Source organism: Podarcis pityusensis (assembly GCF_964106645.2).
Source record: "Podarcis pityusensis genome assembly, chromosome: 7".
In the NCBI taxonomy this organism is placed as follows: domain Eukaryota; kingdom Metazoa; phylum Chordata; class Lepidosauria; order Squamata; family Lacertidae; genus Podarcis; species Podarcis pityusensis.
Genome location: NC_138031.1, coordinates 49522574 through 49547979, shown reverse-complemented (window position 1 = coordinate 49547979; position 25406 = coordinate 49522574). Strand labels below are relative to the sequence as shown.

Below are 25406 nucleotides of genomic sequence, written 5' to 3'. Positions count from 1 at the left end.
ATTCTCCTTACGCAAAAACATCCCCTTTCTCATTTAGTTTATGCAGAAAGTAAAATATACTATTGTTATTGTCAGGGAGAGGCAAATGGGAAAAGATGAAAGGACAGAAACCAGCAGTTATAGAGAGCCTAAAGAGATTATCAGCAGCTTGTCGTCTAGTCTGACGTAGAGGGGGAGGAGGATGAGCCTGGGACAAGTCATGCTGTACACAGAGGAAGTAAGGGGAGGAGTTTTCGCAGACTTGCATGCTGGGTGCGGAAAAGGAGGAAGTAAGATTAGAGGGAGCAACTGCGCACAAGGGGAAGGAGGCTAATGGAAACGCTGGAGATGTACGTTTGAACTTGTCAAATAAATCAATTGTTTGGAACTGGCTGGGAGCCCGGAGTCTTATCTATGGCCAGCTGGACAGCACTAAGCCTCTGACAGTTATGGGATGGGGACAGGGGGTGGCAAGGAGCATGCAAAACTATCAAGCAAAAAGTAACATGGTTGCCGCATGCTCCTACTATGCAGAATAGGAATCTGGTTCCATTAGCTTACACTGGAATGAACTGAACAGTTTAAGAGATTGCTGAGAGTATATAATTCACTCTATTAAAACTTAGATACCCAGTTACTTACAGTTGGAATGCATATCTTGCTCAAAGGGTTGCCATCTAAGAGGTATGATCCATTGAAGGTCACATATTCATCGTAATACTGAGGCGCTTGAGGAATAACACTACACAGTAATTTACGCTTTTCTTCTATTTTCTTTCTTATGTGCAAATATTCAAAGTATGGATTTGCTCTCTCCGAACTGTATGGCTGGATCTCTTCTAGTTTGAGAGCGTCTACAATAGCTGCCAGAGACTGGTGAATTTTTTCTTTAGCTTGCATTAATGAGGGATTCACTTGCACAGGCTGAGGAACACGTGACAGCTTTCTTTTACGAGGATGATGCGCCTGAGCATCATCTTCCTCAGTCAGTCTTATCCTTCCTTTTATAGAGGAAGATGATTCAGAATCTCTTTCTGATATCTGAGGACAACCAGTAAGATTTTGCTTACTTTGATTAGCAAGCATATTTGCTCTGTTCCTTGTGATTCTTTGAGGAACTTCATACTGTTCTCCTTTATGGTCTTCTATTGCTTCTTCCAATTCTGACTTAACACTCGCACTGTACTTATGCACTTCATGTCCAGTTAATTGTGAATGGCTTTCCAAACAAGGTGAAAGGCACTGTTGCAAGTTTTCTTCCATTGAACTGTTTTCCATGCTGTCTATATTAAAAAGTTTTCTGTTATATTCATTAGCAATTCCTTTCAGCGCTCTGCCATTTAGATCCTGTAGGTCTATTTCATTTTTATTACTTGTCATGTGGGATGAATACAGGTAATCAGAATGGTCTTTTTCACCTGCAATCTGAATATCAATCATGCTGCTATCTAGCTCATCCACTTGTGATGTCTTATAAATGAGCTTACTGACTACAGAACTTGCATTAGGGTGTAAACGAGGATCATTTGCAATAAAATCCTTTTCAAAATGTTGTGAAATATCTTTAGTGAAGCTTTCAGGATACACAGTGATTAGCACATCTGACTTTTTATTGTTTGATGGAAAGAAAGTTTTTTCTATCTTCTTTTTACTGTTTGCATCTACATCTAAGATTGAATTGGTAGCTTGAATGGCACTTTGTTGGTGTTTAACAACCAGAGACTCTAGGCTGCTAATATCTGGTATAGAACGCTTTGACATATAGACTGCATCTGTGATTGGCTGAATCCGAGACGAACAAGAAGACTGGAGAGAGAAAACAGCTGCAGATTCCGGTGATGTAAAATTTGCTATGTTTTCAGCATGATGAAGAAAAGGTTCAGAATTTTTCTGTTCTTTCAAGATTTTATTTTCAGAATTGTGTATGGCTGGGACAGTTGCTGCATCTTGCTCAAAGCCAGGAAAATTTGAACAGATGCACTCACTGCTCAATGAGTTAAATCTATCCAAAGGTACATCCCATGGTTTACTTGATGGAGTCGTATTCTGGCTGCACTGCTCCAAAGGTGTATGACTTTCTCCTGATGGGTTTGTCAGAGTAGCATTTTTAACTGCATCTGATGTAATATGCTTGTTGCTAGCAGATCTAGTTGGAGATGATGCAGAACTGGAATGCATGCTTGACATACCATTTTGGGAATCCTTCTCCAGCAAATTACAGCATAGTGATTCATGTTTAGGAGAAGGGCAACTATGACTCTGAACTGAAAGCAACGCAGTGTGATTATTTTCTTCTGACACTCGGGGCTGCTTTGCATTTTCACAAACAACAGATGGCATACTACACCTTCGAACTTCTACAACCGGCCTGCACTCGTTTATAATAAGTTTAACATCCTCAACAGATGCTGATCTCACATAAGCTGGTGGAAACCTGTTTGGAAAAGGTGCTTTATTGCGCTCCGGCAACTCTGATAAACTATCAGTCTCATGATGAGCAGGTGATTTGGCACTAGGTAAAAATGGTGAATGTGAAAAAGACATTTGAGAATCAGATCCTTCAAGCATGAAGTCTGAATCATATTCAGTTATTGGTCTTGGAGGAGTCACTGTTGTATGGCAAGAATCCTCCGAACTAGCCACTGAAAGCATGGACACTGATCTGGATGTTAGCCCTGTCTTTTCACTTTCTGATCTGGGAGATCTACTTAAGCTGTTGTCCTGTAGCAGTGACAGTTTCCCACCAGCTGCTAAATTCTTTATGTCAACAGACTGTGATCTACTACTTGTAGCATCTTTCGGCTGCTTATCCTTCACACAAGTATCTGACAACTCAGAGCTTTTTGAACGAATCAGCTCTTTAGTTTTTGGTTCAGTAAGCGGATGTTTTATTTTGTCCTTATCTTTTATTTTGTTAAGTTCTGAACAGGATCGATTCTTCAATCTTTCTTTTTCTTTCTGTTTTATTTTTTCTTTGTGTTTTCTATGCCATTGTTCAATTTCCAGATCTTTAAGACTAAGCATTCTTTCAAAGCTTGTCTGCATCAAATCATCATTCAATAATCTCTTTTCTTTAGGCCGACTGTCTTTAGGTGCTGATGCTGGTTTTGACTTAAGCTTTTCAGTTTCAGGTTTTAGCTTAAGTACGCTGTTTGGCTGTATTTTATCTTTATGTTTGTCACGCTCTTTATATCTATCTATATCTTTATCTTTTTTATCTTTCTCTCTTCCATCTGGAGTTTTCAGTAATTCATCTTTTGGTTTCTCTTTCAAGGACAAGGTTTTTTCAATGCTACATTTCTTCTCTTCTGGAACATGCTTTATAGTTGCAACTGTTGAACTATCCCGATCTCTCGGTTTTTCTTTTTTCTCAGCTTCCTTTTCTTTTTTACCCTTTTCAATTTTTGAATAGTCAGCTTCCTTTTCAGAAACCTTGGATTTTCTCTCAATTCCAGGCTTTTCTTTGCATTCTGACAAGTATCTATCACTTTTTTCTTTGTCATGCTTTTTATCAAGTTTTTCTTTGATTTTTTCTCTGTCATCAAGCTTTTTAATAGTATTTATGCTTTTTAATTTGTCATTTTCTTTATGAGATTTTTCTGTTTGCTGAAAATATGATTTTTCTTTTTCTTTTGTCTTTTCTACATTTTCAATGGGGTCTGATCTTTCTTTTTCTGACTTAAGTTCACATTTTATTTTTTTCTCTCTGTCTAAATGTTTTCTTTCTACTTTTTCAGTAGCAGAATTCCGCTTCTCCAGCTTTTCTCTATGTTCCTTTGTGGGTTTTTCCTGTTTCTCAAAGTCTGTTTCTTTCTCTACCAAAGATACATTAGTAGCTAAATCCCTACCACCTAAACAAAACAATTCTGTTTCTTTATCAATGAACATGTCTTTTTCTTCCTTTGTATCTTTTGCTTTTTCCTCCTTATCACTTTCTTTTTTATTTTTTTCTCTCTCCTTTTCCTCTCTACAATTTCTATCTTTTTGAAAGTTTTTCTCTTTCACATATTTGTCTTCTTTCATCAGAACTTTTTCCAGCTTAGATTTTCTCTCAGAGGTTTGAGATTCATGGTCCAAACTTGATATATCCTCTGCTTCATCACTTTTAAAAAAGTTCTCTTTCCAAAACTCTCTATCAAACTCAATATTCCTTTGGGCCTCCTTAGAACTCTCTCGATGCTTGTTCTTTTCCTTTTCTCCATCCTGCTCCTTTTTGTGCTTATCCTTTTCTTTATGTTTCAGTTTATGCTTCTTAAGTGCTTTCCCCTCCTTATCTACTTTTTTCAAGGTACATTCAGAAATTTCAAAGGATGAGCTATTGTGTTGTTCCTCCTTAAGTTTAGGACTGGATTTTTCACCAAATTCAGAAATAAATTCTTTCTGATGTTTACTTTTGTCTTTGTGCTTGTAGGATTTGCCACTGGAGCTTTCCAGTACAAACTCAGAGTCTGTATTATGATCATACTGCACTAATTCAGATTGTGATGTTACGTCAGACCCTCCTGGAGATAAACATGTTTTAACATTTTCTTGTTTAAGTGGAGTTGACTGCTTTTCAATTAATCCACATGGGTGCTTGGGGGATCTGCCTGCAGTAATATGGAGTAAGGGCAAAGAAGAATCCTCTTTTGAGTTAAAAGATTTTCGAAAATTCTCTTCTTCTCTGCTTTTGTCTAAAGATTCTAATACAGAAGCACCCAGGTTTAGCACTCTGGAATTCTCTTTTTCAAGTTTTAATTGTTGGTTCTCTTTATTTTTGCTTTGATTTTTTAGTTTTCTTTTAACTTTTCCTTTCTGTTTATATTCACTAAAAGCATATTCTTTTTTAATCTTTGCATCAGAATTTGAAGTTTCTGTGACAGAACACGGAGAAGAGATTATCTTTTTGTCCTGAAGAATGTCTTCATCTGAACTTTCAGAACTTGAATATAAGACCCTGGAAGGCTTCTGTTTCTTATTTTTAAATGATTTTGGAAATGTTACCTTTTCCTGTTTAAGAAATAGGTTACTCTGTTCTATTTCAGATTCATCCTCTTTTCTCAGATCTTTCCTAGGTATATGTCTGTCATCAATCATTTTCTTAACTTCATCTTCATCATCATCTTTAAACTCATATTCATCAAGAGCAGATGAAAAAGATGCCTTATTGGGAATGTGCTTGCTGTCTAGAGATTCTTTCTCTGTCTCAGAATCCATAGTCCCATCTATACTGGAAGGATTTACAGACGGTGTCTCTTCAAGATCTAGAAAAGAAAATGAAAAGAGTCAACAAATATATTCATTTATTTACTATTCATGACAGTGAATATTACTTTTAAAACGACGTGTATGTTACATGTGTTTTATCTCTTTTTAACCATCTTTTAAATGTTTTCTGGCACTGGATCCCACAGTTTAACTACATACTGTGTGAAGAAGTGCAAAAAAGTTCATTACAAGTAAAGGCTTTGGGGTGGGTGTTTAGGTGCTGCTGTTGTCTTTTGGGGTTTCTTGTCAAGCTGTGTAAATAGCAGTTGATCTATATATAGGAAATCACACACTTTTACAGAGTGGACAGATCACCTCTACAATAGCTCATTTTATTTGATATGTAAAATAACTTTTCCAAAGAGCAGCGATTGAAACATGCTTATTAAAAATATATATATAATTAGGCTTGTTATATATATATATATATATATATATATATATATATATATATATAATTAGTCTTCTATGAAACTCTATTTTTAAAACCTGGAAAACTACAAAAAACTTGCTGGTTAAATCCCAAAGGGCTTGGCAAGTTTTTAGTTTGTGTCTACCTGGCCCATGTGAAGGACATCCAAATGTTAATTGGAAGTGTGCAGGGAAGGAATAAATATGCTTTATTCGAAAACACGCCCAGCTATTGTTATGGGGGGCCCATAAGAGATGAACAGTGTAATCCTGTGCATATCTAATCAGATGTAAGCCCCATTTAGTCCAATGTGAGGATCAATCAGCAAAATGATTCATCAAAACTAAGCTGAGGGCAAAGTTGTAGGAGATAATTTCACAGAACCATGTCTCTGCAAATTACTTTGTCCCGTAAAACTCAGTGGGAGGTCACTGAGAGGTATAACTGTACTTATCTGCAAGGATCCTGTTTTCTGTATATGCACACCAATATGAAAGTCTGTGTATTATCTATACACACTTATGTATAACTATAAAAGTACAATTAAAAGGGTTTTTTTCTGACCTGAACAACCATCGTCATCATCAGAAATAGGAACTTCTCTTTTCAGTAACCGCCCTAGTTCTTCTGTATCTGCTACATCAACAGGCCTTTCTCCTTGTTTATTAGCCTGAAATGGATTTCCGCCATGTCGGAGCAGCAATTTCACAATCTGAAACATTAGGTATTTAAGTTTATTAGACATTAATTAACATGAAAAACAGGCCTTGGGAGGTGATTAGATTGTAAACAGACACCTGTTTTTTTAAAGCATCTCACTCTGTAAAATGCTATATACATGGATGACATTATATACCAGTAAGTAAATCAGGGTAGGACAGCAGTGTTGAAATCCACACATAACACACTCCAGAACAGTACACTGATTTATTTTGACTGCTCTAAATCTGTGGATTGGTGCCAAAGATAAAAAAAATTAAGCAACACAGGAGATTAAACTCTTGTAACATATTTTACAAAGCAATCTTTTCCTTAAGTTCTGTTGACTGAGAGGCTATAGTATTTGGCAGAAATCAAGATATGACACCGGCATGCCAGTCCTGCTGGCAGAATACCCAAATATGCTGAATGAACAGCTCTGCCAACAAAGATATGCTGATGGAATGGCCAGAAGAGGATGGAGTCATGAACAGGACAGAGGTGGATCAAGGGTAGAGGACATTTACACCATGTTCCTTACCATCCCTGTACCTAACTATCTGCTTGGTAGCCATAGGTCACCAGGAATTCTATGGAGAAAAGTTAATGGGCTGGTGGAGAAGGGATGGATTTCAACATTCTTCCTCTGCCAGTCTGCTTTGTTTCTGCTTTTCAGTGCAGGGAAACCCATCCCTCAGCAATATCTCTTCTTTGTTAGATACTTAAAAAATAAAAACTGGCCTGCTGAGAAGCTGGTATCCTGAATTTTCATGATGGCCATAGAGATGGGAATTTTCCCATCTCTTGTGACCAGCATGGAAATGCAGACTACAACTGTCATCACAGGCTGGTAAAAAATGGCAGGCTAAATAACTTGGGCATATTTACACATTGTTCTGTAGTCCTCCAGACTGCTGCCATGTTCATGTTGATACTGGAACTTTATACCAGCCCTAGACCTGGTGCAAAAAATTGCTGTCTCACTGAGGAGTTGTGTGTTGTTTAAGCCACCCTTTTATCAATGACTGCCCCTGCCAATCTCACCACGGCAGAACATTGTACTTCAGAACCCAATAACTGTACACCACTGCCAATATATAACACCCACAGAGAGTGGCTACAACTGAAACAGAGTGCATGATATGGGGCAGTATCTCAGAGCTCACACATAAGTCTTCTTTAAGTCTCTCTATATAAAATGTAAGTAGATCCTGCTGGATTAGGCCAATGGCCCATCTAGTCTAGCATCCTGTTCTCACAGTGGCTGGCCAGCTGCCTGTGGGAAACCCTCATGCAGGATCTGAGCACAAGAGAACTCTCCCCTTCTGTGGTTCCCAGCAACTGGTATTCAGAAGTATTACTGCCTCCAGATATGAAAGCAGAGCATCATAGCATAGACAGGAGACTGGCTGGTCAAGAGGAGGAGGAGAGTAACTGTCAACAGCCTGTGTTTCTTGGTTTGGGGCACAAGAGGGCAGCATAACCCACTATGCCATAGATCACCACTACTGGAAGAAAGAGAGAACATCATACCAAACTGCTTGTCTCCAGAACACCAATATGAACTTTAGAGATGTGTTACCATTATGCAAACTATGCACACTGCACGTTACAAGTGCTTCAGATTCCAGATACAAAACACCCAATACTCTACTCCAACAACTGGGTCTGCCAGGACAAAGCAGCCCATCCAGAAATGCAAGAGAAGGTGGCAGCCATGCTATGAAGTGTAACTGTTATAACTGTCACCCATGTCTTCCTCTCACTTTGTTATATGTGAATAGCATTTCTTGTCTGAATTGTTTTGCTTTAGTACCTCTTACACCTCCCTCCTCAACAGCAGGAAGCAGTGTCTTCCACACACAGAGAAAGCACTTGTCCCTCCCACATGCAGATGATGAAGAAGAAGAGTTTGGATTTGATATCCTGCTTCATCACTACCCTAAGGAGTCTCAAAGCAGCTAATAATCTCCTTTCCCTTCCTCCCCCACAACAAACACTCTGTGAGGTGAGTGAGGCAGAGAGACTTCAAAGAAGTGTGACTAGCCCAAGGTCACCCAGCAGCTGCATGTGGAGGAGCAGGAATCGAACCTGGTTCACCAGATTATGAGTCCACTGCTCTTAACCACCACACTACAGATGAGCTCTCTGTTGATGAAGGCCAGGCACTCTGCCCCAAACATTGCCATTACTGGCCAAACATCCATAAGCGTAACATCCCTTGCAAACAGAGTTCTAGTGAAACCCCCCAAAGGGCAAGTATATGCAGTCTCCCCCACGCCTGCTGAGGCATTTACGCTAGCAGAACACTCAAGTGGCATCATTTACTCTTCTCTGTCACTTACAAACACCTATTATGCAACCAGGTTCAGGGTCTATGCTTTCCAGCAGCTACCCACTGCCTCTATGTCCCCACTCCCCAATTTTCTGCTGCTTGCTCCTCTACAGGTACAGGATCCACCCCACACTCTGTTCTATGGAAACCATGAAGGAGGCCCACCACCTAAGAATGCTCCCTGCTATTCCTCTACAGGGGTTGATAATCTACCAGTTCCAGGCAGGCTTCTGCACCTGGGCAAGCTTCATGATAGACAGTGATGCTACAGGTGCTCCTAACAAAAAGTTAATGCCACAGGAAACACTTCAACTGCTACCATGTTGTCAAGCAGTTGCTGTCAAGCAGAGGCCCCCTTTCTCTCTGCTCACTCAGGTTCCCTTGTTTGTCAGGCACAGGGATAACTGCTGACACCAGGATGAATGAAGCACTCAGTTGGAGAAATGGAGAGCAGGGTAATGAGGGCTGCTGGGATGCTAAATGAGGAAGAGGGTAGATTGATCATATGAGTTGCAGGGGGTGTGGTGAGCTGGTTGGCTCACCCATGCAGGAGCCAGGCTCTGGGTCCATGCAGCACTCTTCCCAATTGGATTGGGTGTTCCCTACCTTTCTTATGGTCAGGATGAGTATTATCTACACTAGCCTGGCAGTGACTATCAAAGGCTTCAGACAGGGAGCATTCCCAGTTCCATCTGGAGACGCTGGACACTGAACCTGGGACATTCTGCATGCAAAACAGATGCTCTACTCTCCTTCCCTTGAACATAACCCATTTCAGCCAGTTAGGACTCCCCCTGTAGCACTGGTGCTACTGGAATCTATAAACGTGCTAAATTTGGGGGCAGCGAAGAGACAAATGCACCATGATGTGTCTGATTTCTGTCTGGTGCTGTACGCATTGTGCTGTGATGCAAAGATATGTGCTTAGGGCGTGCCCACATTATTGTGAGTTCACTGGCTCCCTCAGCACATTTCTGGCATACTGGTGTTGTTGCCAGCATAACTTGTTTGAGGGTCTTTCTAGGTCACTGGGGCACTACGTGTTTTCCCTGCTGTTTTTGAATGTTTTGAGGTCTCCCTTTTTCCTTTTGCTCCTAGGCTGAACCAGTATAGGATGCAGTGGCAGTTCCACTGGTGTGCTGGAAGTCCCCCAAGTTAGTGTCTAGAAATCCTCTGTAGATTTTGTTTAGTTAGTTTGGACCACTGTATCTATATGGGGATTGCTTATTTACTGCATGAATGGTACATACTTTTCTATGTCCGCTACTTGCAGAATCATGAAGTGGAGTATCATCATCTAGTCCTTGAGTATTCACATCTGCCCCTGCTGCTATTAAGACCTTAGCAACATCATAATAGCCAGCATTGCAAGCTTCATGGAGAGGTGTCCAACCTATTACAAAAGAAGTCCAAATATGAAGGATGTATGTGTGTATAATTCAAAGATAATGCAGTTTGATTTGTTTTGCAAAGACTGATACACACTTTTAAAATTTTAATAGGAAATCATTCTTTTATTCCTGCAGGTACAACCATTTAAAATGTAGTGTTTTGCTATGTGGTTTGTTAGGTTAATTAAAATTCAAACAGCAATGTTTTCAGTTTTGTGAAATATTAGAGTTGACATGTACTAGCTCCAGTCACTGGCTTTTTTCTTCTCCTCAAGTGAGCAGAATAAACTAGGTAAGTCTTGGTTTCCCTTGAAATCCCAATCAGGGATTTGGCTTTGTCACCTTCTAAGAAGCCAATCTTCAGTTGTGCCTTGTTATTCGTTTGCTGATCTTTTTTGTGAAGGTGCAACAAACCACAATTCCTTGTTTGGACATAAGGGGAAGCCAAGGATTCCAGGTTCAGTTATCCTGCTTGCACCAGGTTAAAAGCAAAGCTGAGCGATCAGGAATTGTCTGCTAACACACTGCTCATTTACAGTAAACCATAATAAGCCAGAAAGTCTGTCTTCTTACATGTTAACTTAGCCACTTCCTTTGAAAGTAGAAGTGCCATTTTTAGCTATTGTGGCAAACTGACATTGACAAACCTATCTTCTGAAGTACCGGCACACTAAAAAAATAATATAGTTTACCATCATGAATCAGGAAAACTCACAAGCAAATTTGTAAAGAAGGTGTCCAGAAGCTATAGAAAAAAATCCTCAAATCTCACACTAGAGTAAACATTTCACACTTTGAAATTATACATGCTGCTCTTCAAAGGGAATATTAAAATTTGCATGCCACACCGATTACCATGTAAAGAAGCATGTGCCTGTCACTGAACATAAAACAGTAATGCCAAAACCTTCAACTCCTCAGTACAGGCTGTTTGTTCTATAGACCAATAACAAACAGCAAGAGTCATTATTTCAAGAGTCATTATTTCATATATCCTAATTGTAAGAGAGACCAGAGAGTCTTATATAAACTGATTACTCGTCAAACTTACCTGCAAAATCTTTTACATTCACATTTGCACCTTGACTGATTAACTCTTTAACTTGTTTAATGTCGCCTCTAATGGCTGCAGTATGTAAGGGGGTTTCCCCTCGTTCATTTCTTTTGTTAACTTTGTCTTTTTGTCGTGATGAAGAGCTTGGTGTTTTCTTTTGTGTTGGTGTTGTCTGCAGAGGATGATTTAGACTGGGATCTACAAATTAAAATTCAAGACAAAAAATACTTTAAAAATTTCTGCCATAGTGAATAAAATTTGCTTGACTGAAGTCCTCTTACAATCTCATTTTTTTTCTTGTGGGTGGCAGGCTGTGTGTGTCATGTCATCTGTTAATAATCTATTCAAATGGTGAGGGAAAATCCATTGAAGAAAGGACTAACTGGATCCCAGCATCAGCTCCAAAAGACAGCTAGCAAACTGATTAATTTCCCAGTTAACAAAAACTCTGGACTAGGTGGTTCCCTAGACCATGATATGTTGCAATAGCTTCATGAAACCTGGAGGTTTTGGTGTTTGATACAACACTTGCATCACAAAAGGGTCGTTCCCACCATCTCCTTATTATCTTGCAGCCGTAACAGGACCTGAAGCCATGTCAATTGGGCTATACATGTATACTGTATCCAGGGAATTATGTAATGTATGTCTACTTTCCCCTATGCCACTGAGCCAATAAACTCCTCCTCCCACACCAAGCTGCTATTAAGTCCTGGGAGAAAAGCTCTTATTGGTTTCCCCCCTGGGGCCAATGGCAACTTGGGGGTGGAGTTTTCACAGAGCCTGTGGCAGAGGAGGAAAATGTTAGACCCCCCTTTCCCCATGGTCCTGATACAGGGCCCCTGCATCTGTATCTATACACACAGAGGAAGTGATTGCTTGGTAGTACCTGGACTGTTGTCTCTGGCAGTCATCTGCATAAGAAGGGCCATCTGCTTGCGTTCTGATAGTGGGTAACCAAACAGAATACTAACAGGTGCTGCTTTCTTATTTCCAGTTTCCTTTTTCATTTTCTTCTTCTCTGGGACTTCTTTCTCTGGAAATATCAGTAGATCTCAGTAAGAACAAAATACTGCCAATTATAGCACATTCAAGAGAAAGCACAGATATACAGACTGGAGAAGTATATCATTTTACACACTCCCTCTGAAGTTACTAAATTGCTTTCCTCTGCAAATGGAAAGAATATATTAGCAAATCTTCTCTTGAAAATATTTAGGTTACCTAAGTTGAGTCAGTGTGAGGTAGTGGCTAAGCTTGGCTTTGTGGAGGAGTTGGGTTGAGCAATTAAATTCTCTGTGTGGCACTGGACAAGCCAATGACCCAATATGCATGTTAATGCTAAGCCAAACTGGCTAAATGTGATCATGTAGGTGTATAGGTACTCACGGTAGGGAAAAAAATATCACAGCTAACAGCACACATTGAACAAATCTTGGCTACAATTTGTGATTTGTCTAGAGTAGGATAAACCACAACACTAAGTTTGGACATGATACTAAGCCAAGCCTTTGTTTAGCTTCAGATAGCATGTCAGCAGTAGGACTGGGAGAGGAGGGAGCCATGACTTTTACTATGAGTATCTACACACTGTGTTTGGCTTAGTGTTACATGAGAACTGAGCCAATACTTCACAGAACTGTTGTGAGGCCACTCTAACAAACAAACTAGATATGATTTTGGCATGACCTCTATATCAGACTTAAGTCAACACTCAACTCATACAAGCTGGGATAGGTAAAATAAAAGGGGGAAGATCCCTTGAATAGTAAAGTCCAGTTTAAAGGAGACTATGGGGATGTCGCGCCCATCTTGCTTTCAGGCGGCGTTTGTCCACAGGTAAGGCAATCTTATCTTAAGGCAACCATAGTTGGGATAAGGCAATCTAAAGTGCACATGGTGCATGGAAATTGCAGAACTGCTTTCAAGTATGTGCTTCTTTCTTAAAATCGTTCCCCCCTAGCTTTTTCTTCAGGTAAGCCTCCAAAACTAGAAGTAATTTGAGACCAGGGAGAAGAGTCGATGGAGGAAGATTGGAAAAAGTTTAAAGACTATCTACAGAAATATTGTAAAATTAATGAATGCTAGAATGATGTTGGATAGAAACTAAGTGAACTTTAGCTGAAAGGTTACAAGGAATATGAAAAAATGGATTATTAATATGTAAAAATCTAAAATTACAATACTTTATGATTAATGATTAGAATACATAAAGAGGGGAGGGATTTGCTGAACAAAATAATTGAACTGGAATACAAAAAAGGGAAGTGTGAGGAGGTCCTGGAACTAAGCAAATGAAGGTTAAGTAATGGAAGGAAGGAATTGTTTTTAAATATTTTTACTTTGTATTTTCTTTTTGTGTGTGTGTTTTGTAATATCTTGAAAACTTCAATAAATATCTTATATAAAAAAACAAAAACAAAACTAGAAGTAACTTGATCAGGAAAGAAACAGCTGGGGAGAATTGTTTTCAGAAAAGACAGCAGTAAAGGGCTATCTCCTCCATTCCCCATGCAATAAAATAGCACTTTATAAGTATTTTACATTACTTGTGTCGAGTCAGCCATTGTTACATATAGTTTAACCCTAAGCTCCTTAAAGGAAGTGATATAAACCTAAAATCAAACAGAATACTTTAGAAAACACATGCAGTCTAAAACTCACCTTTATGTTCCTAATACTGAATAAGCATATACTTACAATAACCTCAATTCACAACCACAGTAAACCATATCTTCTCTCTGCTAACACATAGGGAAAACAAACCACAATCCTTGGCTTGGTGTCATATGTGAACCAGGGACCATGGTTTGTTTCACTTCCAAACTATAATCTGTAGCAAAGTTTTCTTACTGGATTAACGATTGGGGTTTAAGAAAGGGATCATGGGTTTGTTTCCTCTGAGTACTAGCAAAGACACGTGGATTGGGCCATAGGATATTCAGATAAAAAAATCTCATACTAGCAGACATCCCTGTACTCTTACTGTGGGGGTGTCTTGATATATGAATAGAATTTAGAATTCAATGATCAAAAAATGGAACCCCTACTTTATTTTTACTTCTGAGGTAAGATTTGTTAGAATGACAGAACTATAAATGCTGCATATTAACATACTCACCCATTTCAAAATGTCTACATATTTCAGACAAAGCATTTGATTATATTTAAAGAAACACTAAAAAAAGTTAAAAAATTTTTAATGCCCCATATATTTGAGAAATTTAGGCTTTGACCACAGCATTCTCCTTTGTAAACATTTTCACTCAGAGGTCAGTGTGTTTTTTTTTTTCAAATTGATGTGTCTACAGTAACAGCTGCAGCTATAGGTCACACATGTAATAAAAGCTATTGCTGAAACCCTGTATAATGTAATAGGAAATGGGCTAGAATATGTCTCAGACTATACAGGTAATTGTATTTTTTCTAAAGAGTTTATACTGCAAGTTAATTAAAATTGTTAACTATCTTAGCATTAATTTTCTCAACCTCTCATTTTGTTTTTTTACTCAGTAGCAGATGGCACATTGGGGCTGTGTTGCTTACCTGACCTCCGCCAGCTGCATCGCTGTTTACTGGGATGGAGTGAAGGGACTAGTCAAAGGTGAGGTGCAAACATGCCTGCAGAAATGTTGGATTGCCTCTGCCAGCACGCTGAACTTCCTTCCGCTTTGCATCTTCCGCTGCCAGTATACAGCAACAATAGCAGCAGCTGGATGGAGGTCAGGTGAGCAGGGCAACCCCATTCAAGTACCACCCAAGCTACTGTCTTCACTTATCCTTCTTTATTAAGAAACCAAAATGAATATCCACATCATACCCTTATAAGCCTCTGCTTTTATATGTAAAGTGTATTAATTTGAGATTCACTGTGCAGAAAAAAATGGATTTACCATGTTTAAAATTACTGAATGCCTTGTATGCACTGATTTTGTAATTTTAGAAAAAGGAAGTGTTCATACTTGTTTGGCATGATTTGTTGATTGTTTTATAGGAAAAAACATTTGCCACACAGATTTAACTCTCAGTTTACAATGGATCCTAAATACCTATATCATCTGTTATAACAACTAAAAATATATCTAATACAATAATTGCAAATATTTTGAAAATTATCTTAGGGTGACAATCAACTAAGTCATACTTAGAGTAGGCATAATAAAATCAATTTACTTAAGGGTCTACTCTGGATATGACTTGGCTGGATATCATTCATTCACATTCACACACGCACATTCACACACACACACACACAAACACAAACACACACACACACACACACACACACACATATTTACTTGTTGTGCATTACTTTTTCCATTTGTCTTTTAATATAATAATTATTCAGCATAAAACATTTTCTTCCTAAAGAAGTTACTGTGGTTACCACATGGTAGCTGCCATCTTCCAACACAGATGTGAAGGGATTTTATTAACAGGAAATAATATTCCTGTACATGCTTAAGTTTGATGGTCATTTTAGATTCTCCACTGAAAAGTAACACAAGCTAAGCCTATATTAACACATAAAGTATTTGCAAGGAGATTTATAGGCACAAAAAACAACTAATGAAAACTACTGTAAATATGTGAATAGGGAAAAGTGCAGCTATTTTAAGTATACCTGATAATGCATTTACCTGAATATGTCCTGTAAGTAGATATTAATCTCTCCCCCCAGTTTTCATTTGTATGTCCTGGATCTGAATCTACAGAGTGAAGAAGACATGGGAGAAAAGGGGTGGAGGAGAGCAAGGAAGTGTGGCATACAATATAGATATATGGGCATGCCACTTTTTTGTTATTCCTACAGAATCCTTATGCTAGCTTTACAGTGCTGTTAAATAAATGCCTAGAAAATTAAGAATTCACACCATTGCTAAACAGTCTAAAGCAGTAACAAATTGTGATTTTACAGGGAAATATTGCAGAACACTTGTAGAGAACATACTGTACTTCACCACAGAAGTTCTTCAGTACATGATGGACAAACATCAGAATGAAACAACTATGTAAGAGGAGTCTGAGATTCACAACATTTTAAGAATTCCAGAGCATATGCTTTACAGCATGTTTCAACAGAATATTTTTGTTATTGTGGAATATAATCCAGAGATGGATGGAACTATTAAAGTTTGCCCGTCCCAGGTCTCAGAGGAGGTAGACCTCAGGCTGTGTATGCACAACATTTTATTCTAAAAGCAATGGAGACTGAGTATTTGTTTTTTTCTGTGTAGTCCATACAGAATCTAGATCTATTGCATATTTTTGGCCCCTGAAAAGTGCTTCTTGAGAAACTGGTTTCATTCAGAAAATAAAAGCTCATTGTGAATTGATTCTGCATTACCCTGCCGCTAGTGTATAAATAATAAAACAGATGAAAACAAATGTAGATAGTTCTGGCAACTGGAAGTATTTCTACATCTGCACATTGTGGCTGGGCACATACAAATATCACAATAACCACTTCCTTTTTTTCATTTATATGGGGCATGTTTAGGGAGGAAAAGGTGTGGATAAGGTAATCAAGGAGAGGGTTTTCCAAATTTTTTATCAAGAAATCAATCTAGATTGAAAGCAGCATGCTGAGGAAGAGCAACTCTTCTCCAAAATATTCCAGGGCATATCTTATGAGGTAGAAAACTTTAATTGGCTGTGGTATAAAGCTCTGCTGGCATTGCAATGCAAACAGAGGGCATTATCCTGTCAGTTCAAAGGCTTCCATTTCTGTAATGAGACCTCCCCCTCTCTCCTCCCTCACTCTACCCAAATCTGCTCCAGATATTGAGAAAACCCTTAGAACAGGTTTAGAGGGCACACAGGGGAAGGGTGGGAGTTCTGTTGCACATGCAGAAATCCTTGCATTGACAGAACATTCATGCGGTCCTACACTGGACACAATCCAAAGCTTCCAACAATTCATAAGGCACTTCAAAAGCATGTTTTTAACAAATAGCAAATCATGCCAAACCTAAGACTTAATTACTACTTTTGAAAGTATAAAAGAACCAAATCTAATAAACACCAGGTTTAAACATTAGGAAGAACTTTCTGACAGTAAGAGCCGTTCGACAGTGGAACGGGACTCCCTCAAAATGTGGTGGACTCTCCATTGGAGGTTTTTAAGCAGAGGTTGGATGGCCATCTGTCATGGATGCTGTATCTGAGATTCCTGCATTGTAGGGGGTTGGACTAGATGACCCTTGGGGTCTCATCCAACTCTACCATTCTATGATAAAGTTTATACCAGCTAACAGAGCATTAAGTTATCTGTATTAATGTCTAAAATCATTAGTGAAATACATTGCTATAACTAAAACGGGGAAGTCCCAAACATTTTGCAGATCTCATTCCAAGAGCAAGCTGATATCAGTTTCTTCGGGAAGTTTTAGTTTAGATTCAGGTTTGGTTAAGATGGTTAAGGAGACAGTTCTGGTCACCTCACATCAAAATGGATATTGTAGAGGTGCAAAAGGTTTACAAAAGGGCAAGCCAAAAGGGGAGTAAGGGGGGCATAATAGAGATGAATAATATTATGCATGGTGTGGAGAAAGTTGATAGGAAACCGTTTTCCACCCTCTCTCATAATACTAGAATCTGGGGCCATCCAGTGAGGCTGAATGTCAAAAGATTCACAACACACACAAAAAACACTCTTCTTCACACAATGCATGATTAAATTATGGAATTCATTCCCATAAGATGCAGTGATGGTCATCAATGTTGGATGACTTAAAAAAAAGGATTACTGTAGTTAAATTAATAGAAGAAAGAAGCTATCAATGGCTATGTGACATGTTAGCTACATTCTATTTCCACAGTATTCCTTTGAGTATGTTTCTGGGAAGCACAAATGGGGAAGAGTGCTGTTGCACTCTGGCCCTGCTTGTGCGATTTTCACAGACATCTGATTGGCCACTGTGAGAACAAAATGCTGGACTAGATGGGCCTTTCGTCTGATTCAGCAGGACTCATTTTATGTTCTTATCTATTCTGAATGAACTGAAGCTTCTAAACTGTCTTATGCAGCATCCCAAGTAGAACACATTATGGTAAGGGAAGCTGAAAGCAGTAAGATTTGAATAATCAGGCCAGGCCTGGTTTTTCCAGGAACATCAACATATATTAACGGGCAGACTGCTCATTTAATAGGTGCACTAGGAAAAAAGGTAAGAAAAACTGTGCAGCTATATTAATGATTGACAAGTGGGATATAAGCAAGCACTTTACTATTACTTTTTAATCTTTTGTGAAGGTTTATTATAGCAATTTTTTTCAAGAGGAATAAATAAAACTGGCACTACCTGTGTCTGAATTTCGATCTTCATTTCTGGATGGACTAACATTAAACTGAAGTTTACGTTTCATGGAAGACTTTTCTTTCATCTCCTTTCCCACATCACTCCTATCCACTTTGGCAGTTTTGGTGTAGGAGGCAATCTTGTCCTTGCTCTGATATAAACAGAGTTACAAGTACAATGTTTACATAAAACTATTAACAGCGTATTTAAAATAAAAATAAAAATAAACACATTCTATGAAAAACCAGATAACCAATAGAAGAATTACACCTCTAATCTGTTCCTCAGATTACAACAATCTAGGATTATTAGACTTTACTACAGAATTACTACAGCAAATACAGAACAGAATAGTAATGGAATGCTAAAGAATCTTGCATCATCTTATGCTTTCTGTCATAAGTAATGAAGAAAATAAAGCATGTTAAAAATAAATAAAAAGTATAAACAAAAAACAAAATAAAGTTTAAAAAGGAGAGTAAAACTGTTATTGTGAAAAATTGAGACAGAATAAAGACTAGTGAAGCTGAAAGCTAAATGCCTTGTTATGTCACAGAAAAACACTAGGAACAAAACAGCTAATGCAGTCAACACATGTGTAAAAATATTTCACTGAACTCAGAAGTACAATTTGATAGACGTTTGTGATTCAGTTCCTACAACTATAATTGTGGCCAGTTGACTGTATAAAGTTTGCTTTCTTAACAATATAAATTACAAGTGTATCTACCTAAGAAGACAACATTAGTTTTCTAAATATACACTGAAAAAAATACAACAGCAGGTTGGATAAATGCTTAGCTCTTATTCTTTTCTCAGACTCAGTCCTTTTCTCAATAAAGGGTGGATTGGGCAAACAGTAGACAAACATACTTGACACAATAATCTATTTCAGGGATGGTTTAAGTTACGTAATCTGGCTGCCACTAGATTTTCTGACTCCACCCCTGCCTCTTTTTCTGTATTTCCCACTGCACTCTGTTTTAGGGTGGAAATAACTGACCTAAAAAGTTGGCACCTGGCATGGTGCTTAACAGTGCTAGTGGCATCACTTCCAACTGAGGGAGCTCCTGTGAAAAGTGAGACAGCTTGAGAAGTCTCTGCATTATCACAGAACTCTGGGGCACCCAAGCCTCACTTTTTGCTGGAGTTAAGTTCTGTTTAACAGCGTGCCAGGTGTTGCTGCCCACCTGGCAGGCTTCACATGTCACTTCATGTGCAGCACCTGTCAGACACAGAAGTGCTTCCAATTTGGCAGGTGTTCCCTTTAGTAATAGAATATAATCTTCATTACCCTGGGGATGCACATTCATTATGGATGGACTGGATCTACTAGGGATAGTCAAATCTGTTGCCATTGGTTTCCCATATTTTCCATTATTATGTTCCGTTTGCCACATTTCTACATCAGTTTGATTTTTTTTAGTGAAAATCCAACATTTTAGTATGCAGTTCTCATAATATAAACAAGCAATTTCTGCAATTTCTGTACTCCTTGTTTGGTTGAAGAACTGTATCATAAAATTTGGAGCTATGTGAATATCAAAGCATAGCTATTGTTTTGGTTCACAGATTGTTTCCAGAAATGCAAATTAGGTAGATTAGCATTAAAATGTGAATGACATCCAATTTCTTCCCCATCCACGGAGTCCAGCTCTAGGGGATAATCCGATTTCTCCATGTTGAAAAAAGTTGGCCAGCCCCCATCTATTAAAATGTTTACTATGCTGAATATTGAGGAACTAGTTGGTAGAAAACAGAGCAGTTGTGAAACAGCATTTACTGTAAGTTTTTTTTAAAAAAACTTAGCTTTCTTATGTCATGAAAATTACTGCTATGAAGCAGACAATATTAATTAATGAAATCAAAATCCTTTAAAATGCTCACATAAAATATATGTAGTAAGTACAATTCTAAATTTCAATCCGACTTAGCATCTTAAACAGAGCAGTTAATATTTTTAATGGATTTTCAAAAGAGCAAACAAACCAATCATTTCCCATGGCTTGTTCATTCAGAATTTAAGTTATATTTTTCAAACTAAAGTTGTTTGCTCATCTAATAATACTGAACAAATGTAGGCAAGCAGATTACACTAAGTTACACTCAATGTAGCTATGATTATGTCTGTTAGACAAACTGCTTTTTCATGAATCGTCACTAATAGCCAGGCAGCAATACATGGAATATATTTTACTTGCCACAATCTTGCTATCTTAAATTTCCACCATATTTTCAGAGCAATACAACAATCCACTGTAATAATTCATAATTTATTTTCTTTTAAATATCTTGAATACCACCAATTATGAAACTATCCATTTCATTCAGTTAAAGGCAAATTACAAAGCTGATACTTAAACTGTTAATTATCAATATTTCTCTGCAGCTCATTGGAGACATAGGCCTGGAGGTCACAGCAGGAGTTGCAACATCATTAGGCAATGCTATGTGACTACTGTTGATCTCATTCCACAAGACAGCTAAGATTATAGCTGTAAAGGATGCTACAATCAAAGACCAGAGCCCCAAGGATATACGGACTGTAGTAGCTCTGGATATATAAAACTAACTTTAAAAGTACATGGATGATGGAGGAACCATTTTGTGCCCTAGCTGTTAGGATTGTGAACTGGAAATTAAAGGGCTGTTATACCATCCTGGCTAGTTACTGCCCACATTTTGGCTTAGCAAGGCAACAAGTTGCCTGTGACAAATAAAAAATTCCCCCAAGAAGCTTGATGTAACTAATATTGCCATCATTCTGGGTTGGCACTGCTAAAAGAACTCAAATATGCAGTTGATATAGTGCTGCTCTATATTTTTACAAGTTGATTTGATGACCTCTCAAGGTCATTTCCATCCTATTCTCAAGAATATCTATCAAAGGAGTGGAATGTACAAGGTGGCATCACTGTTTTCTCAAAAAAGGGATCAAAACCAGCTTACTCAAACACAAGTCAAAGACACAAAAAGACAGCTACACAGATTCACAGCACTCCTGACATGTTTCCAACAGCTTTGGTGTGTTAAAGCATAAATATTTTTCTCAGCAGTTGTTACTAGAAAGTATAAACACATTTTTTCCCCTTGCTAGAGAAACATTTTTCAATAATGGGCGCTGCCATCTTTTTGATTTTTAAGGATATGAAAAATCCCTAAGTATATGGCCTTGATCATTGTATCCTCCTGAACTAGCTCTGTGGGATGGAAACTGGGGGCACTGTTTTTGGTTGGTTTCAGAGAGCAGCATTTTGTGCTGCCTGGTGCTGCAGGATACCATTACTTAACATCTATATGAATCTGTTGGGAGCAGTCATTAGGGGTACTTGGATGAGGTGCCATCAGGACACTGATTATACCCATCTCTGTTTTTCTGTAACATTTGAATTGGGAGAGGCCTTGCAAGCCCAGGACCAGAGCCTGGACTCAGTGCTGTGCCAATTAAGGACCAATAAACTGACTCCTGGCAAGACAAAGCTCTGCAGTATGGGTGGGCTGTGCTTGAATTCCCATTATATTTTATTGTGAATGTGCTTTGCAATAAGAGGAGGAACAAATAATTGAAGGAAGCAATTAATTTCATTCTCCCTGGAGAGAGAACAGGGAACAGATGCGAGACAATAATCTGTTCCCCACCCCCATCCCCACTGCTAATCTAAGCTGGAAGCAACAAAATAGGCTAAATTTGTGAACGGGAAGCTTTCAAGTAATTGCACAATAGCCCTAAAAACCTAAATGGCACATGTTCACAACGTCCAATTATTATCAAATGTTTACCAGAAATCAGGTTTGAAATAACATGGGATGACAACATAGAATGCATTAATTTGGTAATGAAGTTGTATGGACTCTAAAAAATTGAGAGAGAAAACACCAGCAATTCCCTCTTCCCACCAGTGTGGAAGCAACCTTAATGACAACTATAATTAGCTGAGCCATAGATTCTAAAATTCTAAGTTACTGCACTTCCTTCAGCTTTTTTAACACTTCTCATATTGGTATTTTGGTAATATACATATTTATTTAAACTTAAAATAAAATTTATTGATTAAATGCAATGATTAAACCAGGCTTTCCAAACTTGGTGCCCTCCAGATAGTAACTGACTACAACTCTCATCATACCTGACCATTCACCATGCTAGATGAAATGGAGCACAGCTGGAGTTCTCCAATACCTGGATGTCACCAGGTTGGAAAAGGTTGGATTAAGTCAGATAAAATGATCAGATCAGCTAACAGGCCTACTTTAAGCCCTATTGAAAGAAGGAATTAATTTTGGAATACTATTAGGTAGGCAACAGTCTTTTCATATTAATCTTAATATGATACATACTGAATTCTACTCAAAAGAAAATATCAAAAGTTCACAACATAACACCTCACAAATACTTTAAAATGAATGTTGTGAATGTTTCTTTAAAAATCAGAGGGATACTTCAAGTTTGTGTTTTATCAACTTTAAAACACCTTAAATGTAAGTAATGTCATCAGCTATGAAAGAATGCATGAAAAAGTTTCAGGGCACACAGTGAAAGAGGAGATTATGGTGGGTTTTAGCTCATTACACCACAGGCAGAGTTATTTTAGCAAGTACCTCCTACAACTTTGTTTAGTTGCACATAATGCTATCTCTTCTGACTCATACATGTTCTTTGCTTTCATGGATTTGCCTAGCTGCAATGTAATCTTCTTAATCAAGTTTCTTTTTATACCTTTCTTCCAGTTGGTTTCTCCACCATGGTGCTATCGCTGTCAGAATTTTGAATCTGAACTGCCTTTGCTGACCCAAATCTGGGCATTTTATAGTTGTTCACTGACTTTATCTTGCATCAGAGTGCTCATTATGCATCTGCCAGGGAAAAGACAAGAAAGATGGGGAAAGAAAGAAAAAATAAATATCAGCATACTTGAAGTAATCTACAAGTATTGGGTAACATTTCAGTGTATCTAGAGTCATCAGTTTCAGGGTTTCACAAATATATTTATTTATTAAATTTGTATACCGCCGTTCATCTACAGATCTCAGGGCGATTTACAGCATAAAAATACAAGATAAAAACAAGAACAAAACAAACAAACCAGCAACCACCCCCTCCCACAAACACATTAAAAAGAATATATGATGATACTCAGCCAAAGGCCTGGTTAACCTGGCGCCTAAAGGTGTATAATGAAGGTGCCGGGCAAACCTCCCTGTGGAGAGCATTTCACAAACGGGGAGACAATGCAAAAAAGGCCCATTCTCATATTGCCACCCTCCAGACCTCTTGTGGAGGAGGCACACAAAAAAAGGCCTCACATGATGATCACAGAGTCTGGGTTGGTTTATATGGGGAGAGGCAGTCCTTGAGGTATTGAGCTGTTAAGGCTTTGCAGGTCAAAACCAGTACTTTGAATTGGGCCCGGAAACTAATTGGCAGCCAGGACAGAATCAATGTAATATTTTCAAATCATCTTGCACCGGTGAGCAACTTGGCTGTCGAATTCTGCACCAGCTGATGTTTCTGAACTGTCTTCAGGGGCAGTCCTATGTATAATGTGTTGCAGTAATCTAACCTAGAGGTTACCAGAGCATAGACAAAAGTAGTTAGGCTATCCCTATCCAGATAAAGGTGCAGCTGGGCCACCAGCCAAAGCTGATGGAAGGCACTCCATGCCACTGAGGACACCTGAGCCTCAAGCGACAGCAAAAGATCCAGAAGTACCCCCAAGCTACGTACCTGCTCCTTCAGAGGGAGTGTAACCCCATCAAGAGCAGGCAACCTCCCATCCATCTGGTCTAGAGAACCGCCCACTAACAGTGCCTCAGTCTTATCTGGATTGAGCTTCAGTTTGTTGGCTCTCATCCAGTCCATTACCGAGGCAAGACAAGGGTCCAGCACATCCACTGCCACACCTGCAGATGTAAAGGAGAAGTAGAGCTGTGTGTCATCAGCATATTGCTGACAACGTACTCCAAAACTCCAGATTACCCCAGTCAGCAATTTCATGTAGATGTTAAACAGCATAGGGGATAAAATCAAAGCCTGAGGAAACCCACACTGAGGGCTCCACAGGGCTGAAGAACTCTGGAAGCATCAGCCTTTGGAAACATCCATCCAAGCAGGACCGGAACCACCGCAAAGCGGTGCCACCCAACCCTAACTCAGACAGCCACTCCAGAAGGATACCATAGCACACTTAGAATTGTGATGTTCCAGTTCATTTGATTAGATACTGTCATGAAGAAGAAGTATTCACTGATAGGAAGAAAATCAGTGACTGACAACAAATTTAGAAAACTCATATATACTTTCATCAAGATAAGTATTTCTATTCACATTGGCTTGAATCTAAAGTGGCTCCTCCATTCAAATTGGGAGGGGGCATTTCGACCACCTCTCCATTCTACAGCCTCCACACCATATCCCAATCCATTCTGTATGGTCCCAGAAAACCCAGAAGTAGATTTTCAGGGAGCTGCAGAACAAAGGAGGAGGCAGGAAAGGCCTGCTCCACGAACTCTGCCCAGTTCAAAGGAGGAAAGTTAGGATCTTAGCCATTATCCCCAGATTGCTACAGCTTCTGGAGAACCAAATGCATAGATAACTACAACCACATAGAAAGGCCTATGTATGCAGTAAGCCTAGCATTTCTGCAATCTACTGGATGAAGAAAATGATAATATTGGGCTTGCTACAGCCACTACACAGTGCATGGTTAACAATTCTGTATATAGGCCAAGAAAAGTTGTCTTGTCCTCATGGTTGTAAACTCATCTTCCCCAAACCCTATCTTCTATAGCATATTTACTCTTGTCATTAATATTATTGTTGACAAAATATTACATAATTGTGAAAAACTAAATGTTTTGTTAGAAAAATACAACAACATGAAGGGGGGATGAAACGGTAATGAAATCCACTTTGGGGTTTTCCCTTTGTTTACAAACCTCCAGTAACAGACTGTGCATTATATATATCAGTTTAACCAAAGTTTAGGAC

General features: G+C 38.6%; 1 protein-coding gene across 4 annotated transcripts in view; it reads right to left on the bottom strand.

The window, feature by feature from the left end:
- ANKRD12 (ankyrin repeat domain 12) overlaps window positions 1-25406 on the bottom strand; it is a 48808-nt gene that overhangs the window by 6237 nt on the left and 17165 nt on the right. For 3 of the 4 annotated variants that reach the window (XM_081014089.1, XM_081014091.1, XM_081014090.1), the window contains 8 exons: window positions 23136-23272; window positions 18422-18569; window positions 15758-15826; window positions 12007-12153; window positions 11115-11315; window positions 9923-10065; window positions 6203-6350; window positions 622-5222 (listed from right to left, as the gene is read on the bottom strand). In XM_081014089.1, the coding sequence (XP_080870215.1) occupies window positions 622-5222; window positions 6203-6350; window positions 9923-10065; window positions 11115-11315; window positions 12007-12153; window positions 15758-15826; window positions 18422-18569; window positions 23136-23222 (5544 nt within the window). In that variant the 5' untranslated portion in view covers window positions 23223-23272. The remainder of the gene's footprint in view (window positions 1-621; window positions 5223-6202; window positions 6351-9922; window positions 10066-11114; window positions 11316-12006; window positions 12154-15757; window positions 15827-18421; window positions 18570-23135; window positions 23273-25406) is intronic. The other variant, XM_081014092.1, reaches the window with a different exon arrangement.